This window comes from Triticum aestivum, chromosome 7B, assembly GCF_018294505.1.
Source record: "Triticum aestivum cultivar Chinese Spring chromosome 7B, IWGSC CS RefSeq v2.1, whole genome shotgun sequence".
NCBI lineage: Eukaryota > Viridiplantae > Streptophyta > Magnoliopsida > Poales > Poaceae > Triticum > Triticum aestivum.
In genome coordinates this window covers 267,391,815-267,397,784 of record NC_057813.1, presented here as the reverse complement: position 1 = coordinate 267,397,784, position 5,970 = coordinate 267,391,815, and the positions used below count along the sequence as shown (strand labels likewise).

Sequence of the window (5,970 nt, the reverse complement as noted above, 5' to 3'; positions counted from 1 at the left end):
TGACCTAGCTTGAAGAACGTGATAGAGAAAGACACAACAGTTTACCCAGGTTCGGGCCACCTTGCGGTGTAATATCCTATTCTTGTTTTGTGGTGGATTAGCCTTGCGAGGGGCTGAGGATGAACTAGTACAAGGGGAAGAACAACCTTAGGAGGCGTGTTGTTGCGATGAGCCCTTGGTGGTTCGATGAGATGATCACCTGGTGAGTCAATCGATCCCTCTCTACGGTGGTGGCTAGGCCCTATTTATAGTGGCCTCGGTCCTCTTCCTCCAAAACTTAGGCGAGAAGGGATCCCACAACGGCCAAATTTGAAGGGAACAAGAAGTACATCTAATCCTGGTGAAAGGTGGTCTTCGCCTGCAAAGTCTCTGAGCGTGATGTCATGGTGGGCTCGGCGATGACATCCATCCTGCTGTTCTGGCGATCTTGGTCTCATTGCACGCAAATGGCAACCTTTGGCTGATTCCTTGGGACTCCACGCCTGCGCTTGCCTCCTTTGCACCAAAGAGGAAACCTGCTATTCTGCGCCAGCTGGGGCGCTTGGCCTCGGTCGTCATGGCTGATGTCATTCCAGCCTTGTGAGGCTGGGTCTTGCATAGAAATCTCCGCTCCGCTCTAGAGGCCGCCTAAGGAGGCCGCTCCTTCAGGAGGTCTTGATGTTGCCCGCCTCGCGAGGCTTGGCCCCTCGCGAGGGTCTTGTCTTGCCGTAGTCAAAGTTGGGCCATACCAGGCCATCGATTAAGCCACGTCATGGGACGCAGGCAGGTAGGTCTGGGTACCCTGGTTCCTAGAACGCCGACAGAGTGCGCTGCAATTGATTCCTAGAAACAAACTATAAATGAGTGAGCTGCAAAACAATGCTTGTTGGTGATGGTGTACTGCAGTATGGTCACCATGTTTTTTGTGGGCGACGGTGTAGTACAGTATGGTCACCATGTCTTGTGGGCTTCCGGTGACACTGAACTTCTGACGCTAACGAGCGCAAGGAGAATGAGCGGGAGAGCTACACTGGGTACGTCGGATAGCATGGCCAAACTATAGAACCTCACTGCAACAAAAAGAGAGCCGCACGTCGTGCACCACTAAACTGCGTGCCATGCTCGCCCGCACGACAGCTCGTTGGAAAATGGATATCTTTCATGAGCTGGAGGCACCCAAACTGGAACTGCACTGCACTGAAATGCAACCAAATTGTAGGTCTAAATTCTGAAAACGCAAAAAGTAGGCTTCTTGCCACAACGCACAACATTGCCCTTTTTCCTGAAATGGGTGTGCGCCGCTACACACACCAGTTGAAGTGCAGCGGAAAAATCTGAAACCAAAAAATGCTGAAGTGCAGCAGTCTCCCTATGAACTTCAGCTCAATGTCTTTGTTTGCGGGCGGCAGGAGACAAGAGTGTACCCCAAGGGAGTGCATGCCTACATCCCCACATCTGGACTGCATGAGTGCGTTGTCAGCGGGTGGGCATGGCGGCAACATTGCGGTCGGTGGTAGGCGGGTGGTTTTGGGGGAGGCAGGGGGAGGAAGAAGAAAGTGGTGCATCGGGGATAGAGCATGTGGGCGGCTGGCAGAGAGAGGTGGGACAGCCGACGGGGAGAGGTGGGGTGGCCGGTGTTGTGGAGCACACAGGGGTCAGCAGCGTCCGCACCTCGATCTCATCTCCTACAAGCGCAGCAGGGACAACTCCGCCCGGATCCATCGACGGGGAGGTGTGCATCGAGATGAGAGGATGGGGGAAGGGAAACGGAGTTGGGCACCACGAGGTTGAGGCCCGACCTAGGGGCGAGAGGAAGGTGGCTAGGGCGGCAGGGCTGGATCCGTCGCAAGGGAGGCGCCGGGGAGCGGGAGAGGGCGCATCGGGGCGACAGAGGGAGGTGGGAGGAGGCGGCGGCGGCGGGGTGGTGAGAGACAGGGGAAGACAGCGGCAACCCGGATTTGGATGTGGATGTGGAGGTGGTGGTGGATACCACAGTGCCCGGTGCGTGGGGGTGGGGGATCCTAGAGGGGAAGAAGGTGGGGCGTACGGGGGCCCATGCAAGGAAGAACGCGGGTTGTGGGGGGCCGGCGGGAAGAAGGTAGGGGTGCGGGGGCCCGGTGGGCAAGAAGGTAGGGGATCGGGGGGCTGGGTGCGGGTGTTTCGGGAAGGAAGAAGGTGGGGATGGGCACGGGTGGGGTGGGTGTTAGGAGAATAAGAAATAGTGTTAGCAGAATAAGCTCTTAAGGAGTGTTATTAGAATAGACCTCCTAACCTGTTTCTTTTCCCGAAGGAAGCGAGCTAGGGAGCGAGTGGCGCGGTAGCGACGCGAGGGAGCGAGCGAGCTCGGGTCTGCAGGCCATGGCCTAGGAGGTGGGCGCCATGGATTCCGTCAACAGGCCACCGCCCCGCCCCCGCGCCCGCATATCTATCCATCTTGTAGGCTTGTAGCCAGCCAAGAAAGCAGAGCGGCGCTCCTGACCAGCACCCTTCGATTTGCGGCACCGGGCGAGGGGAAGAAGGGGTCAACATGGAGGGGTCGTCGTCGGCGTCGGCGTCGATGGGGGCGGCGATGAGGCCGGCGCGGGCGGGGGTGAAGGTGTGCGGCAAGGAGGAGAAGGTGGTGGGCATGCAGAAGGCGTCGGGGAGCTTCCCGTACTGCGGCGACGGGGTGGTGTCCACGGACGTGGAGGCCAAGTGGGTGCTCTGCTTCCTGTTGCTCTGCCTCAAGAACAAGCGCAGGTTCGCCTACTCCGCCTGCGGCCGACGCCTCATCACCTACCCCGCCATTGTCCAGGACTAGCTGCTGCTTAATTAGTCCTTTTTCCATACTATTTCATTCTCCTCCCCCCTTGGTTGGATTCTCTGGAGATTGATCAAAGAACTGAAGATTTTCCGTAGATGCCAGATCGAACAACTGGAGATCGATCGATGTGCGTCCCGGCCGGTTGCTTTCTGTGCCCGCAGATCTTGATTTGGATATCTGCTTGATTGTTTTCTTGATTCTGGCTAGATGTTTCTTGCTCCGTTGCTCGTGAGTTTCAGTCTGGCTACAGTTCTCCTTACTACAACCGATGGATGGATGATGCGATACAGTTCTTAATTTTTTAGTGTCTTCGCTCCTGGCAATTAACTTGGTGTTAACTGCCACAGCCCCAGGCAGATAGCTATTTCAGGCCTGGCAGTTAGTTCGACCCAAGAAAAATTGTAAAAGAAAAAAATAGTGTCTTCAGTCTGGCAGTTAACTTGATGTTAACTGCTGCAATCCCCGGCAGTTAGCTATTTCAGTCCCGGCAGACCTGATCCGGTCGAAAAATGAATGAAAGAAAAAAGTATTTGCAGCTCCGGTAGGTAGCTTGCTCAACATAGTGCAGTTAGCTATTCTGCTCGAACAGTTACCGTCTACTGTAGCAGTTCGGGAAGTGATAGGTGGGGAAGTGAACGGTTACCCATACACGCACGCCATCGGATGTGTTTGTGCATTGTTCAGTTACCTTCCCTTATTTCTAGCACGCAAAACAGTGGATTTACAAACACAAAAATTTCTCTCTATCTTTGTGTGTGGAAGTTAGCAGGCAGAGGCCAATAGTTAGGGAAAAAATGAATGGTTTATGTGTTCTAAAAATATTTGTTGTTTCTATTGGTGTTTCAATTGTCACAGGGTTTGAAAATTCAGCAGTTATCCCTTCCAAGAAAAAAGAGTTAATTTCTAGTGTGATAGCAGTTCCTGAGAAAAAAATTGGCTACCCAGAAAAACAGGAAGTTAACATCATAATTTACAGCGGTTAACTTTAGAAATGTATACTAGTTCGGGGTCTATAGCAGTTAGTTTTTTTACAAGAACCTGTGTAGCAGTTAGCTGAGTAGATTTTATAAGTTAACCTTTACAAAAAAAGGTGCAGTTAACAAAACAACATGTTTTTTTAAATGCGAGTTAATTTTGAAGTTAACTTTTACAATTTACAGCAGTTAAAACCACATTTTGCAACCGTTTCCACAAAAAAGGTAGACAGATGGGAAGATTTTGCCAAAACTTGATATAAAAAATTGGCAGTTAGGTTGCAAGGTACACAAACATTTTGGTCATAACCGGGATGCATCGTAGTTTGCTAAAGAAATCTAATTTCTAGTGCTCATAACTCCTTCCGTGTCTATTTGATCTTATTGAGAGTACAAGTGACTGATTAATTATAGCAATTGCATACTCTTTTCTCATCATTTTATCATCTGGTGGTGTTGAACCAGTGACCGTGGTCAGTGCTGCATTATGATGCTCCTGCTTCATCTTTTGTGTCTGTTTCTTCTTCCCAGGAATAAAATTGAGTCATTTTTAGTGCGTTTTTATTGTTCTAGTCATCAGTTTTTCATTTCGTGTGTTCAACCATCAAATAGTGTCGTTCATAAATGCAGAAACTATAGATAGTGACATATTCTATTTTATACTTTTTCAGACTTCCAAAAAAACAAGCAATTAGAGTGAAAAGAAGAACTTAGAAAAGAAGTAGAGTGCCTCGGAGCTGATTTGCAACAAGGTAGAGAGATGGATCATGCTCAATCTGTTGCTCAACTGAATACCTTGACCACTAAACTAGCCACTTACAATGACCAAGATAGAAAATGTTTGATAAACTGAATGTTTGAGAGTTAAAGTGGTTCTTTTAGGTTTGAGCGTTCAGTAAATTTGGTTTATTTTCATGTCACTACTTGCCTTATTACTATCCTTTTGTTCTGGAAAGACTTATCATTATGCTTGTTCTCAAGAATCAGAGACCACTGCTCAATTAACTGTTGCCCCATGCTGCCAGCGGCGTGATCCACGGTGCGCAGTTTGCCAATGCTCAGTTTCATGGAGCAGTTAGTTTCAGGGACTGGCTGCAGTTATCTTGCATCCAAAAAAATTAAGTGATGTACACAACTATGATTTTGCCAAGCCCCTGCTTGTGTGAGGTACAAAATTAGCAATCTAATGAGAGGGTTCAGTTTGTTTACCAAGCCCCTCCTTGCGTGAGGTACAAAAAATATTTTTAATCCCGGCAGTTAACTCGGTGTTAACTACCGCAATCCCTGATAGTTAGCTATTTTACTCCCGGTCGTTAGCTTGAACTGGGCAAAAAACAAAAAAAGTATTTTCAATCTTGACAGTTAGCTATTCCAGTCCCGGTGGTTAACTTGACCAGGGAAAAAAATAGAAAAAAGAATTAAAACAAAATAAGCAAAAAAAAGTATTATCAGCCATTGCAGTTAGCTTGCTCATCGCGTGCACTTAGGTATTTCATACCCGCAGTTCGTGTGACCCAATCAGAAAAAAAAACATTTTCAGTCACGCAGTTAACTTGGTGCTAACTGTTGCGATTCCTGGCAGTTAGCTATTTCACTCCCGGAAGTTAACTTGACCTGACGATAAAAGTATAGAAGAAAAAAACAATTTTCTTCAGTCTCAGCAGTTAGCTTGTCAGCATATGTCAGTTAGCTATTCCGCGCGAGCAGTTAGCGTGTACTGTAGCAGTTCGGGCAAAAAACATCAAAAATGATGTTGGTTTTTTGAAAACTGCTCTTAAACCGTAGCAAATCCGAAAACAGAATAGCTCGGATATATATATATATATATATATATATATATGTATATATATATATATATATATATATATATATATATATATATATATATATATATATATATATATATATATATATATGAATTGTTTGGGGGGCACCTAGGTGCCTGGACAACTTGATCGGGTCCAACCCGTTAGTACAACCTTTGGTTTCTTTCCTAAAGTATTTGCATGCAAGACATTCAATCTATAAAACAACATGAAGCATTTGCTTTTATTGTTTTTCCTCTCATCCTTTCCATACAGAAGATTTAGACCCTGTATTTGCGAATATCTACAAAAGTGGAATATGTATGGTGCGCGTAGATTTACGTGGACATATATCCATAAAACAATTGAGTATCATACCCACTTATCTGTGACTGTGTACTTCAGAAAA

General features: G+C 47.3%; 1 protein-coding gene across 2 annotated transcripts; it reads left to right on the top strand.

Annotated features, from left to right (window-relative positions):
- Window positions 1-2,191: 2,191 nt before the first annotated feature.
- On the top strand, window positions 2,192-5,389 carry LOC123159147 (uncharacterized). Of its 2 annotated transcripts, XM_044576964.1 has the most exons (2): window positions 2,192-2,718; window positions 4,428-5,389. In XM_044576964.1, exons 1-2 carry the CDS (start codon window positions 2,507-2,509, stop codon window positions 4,468-4,470), a joined length of 255 nt encoding a protein of 84 aa, XP_044432899.1. In that variant the 5' UTR covers window positions 2,192-2,506; the 3' UTR covers window positions 4,471-5,389. The 2 variants fall into 2 exon arrangements, with proteins under 2 accessions (XP_044432899.1, XP_044432898.1); XM_044576963.1 differs by lacking the exon at window positions 4,428-5,389 and having other exon boundaries at window positions 2,192-3,020.
- Window positions 5,390-5,970: the final 581 nt, after the last annotated feature.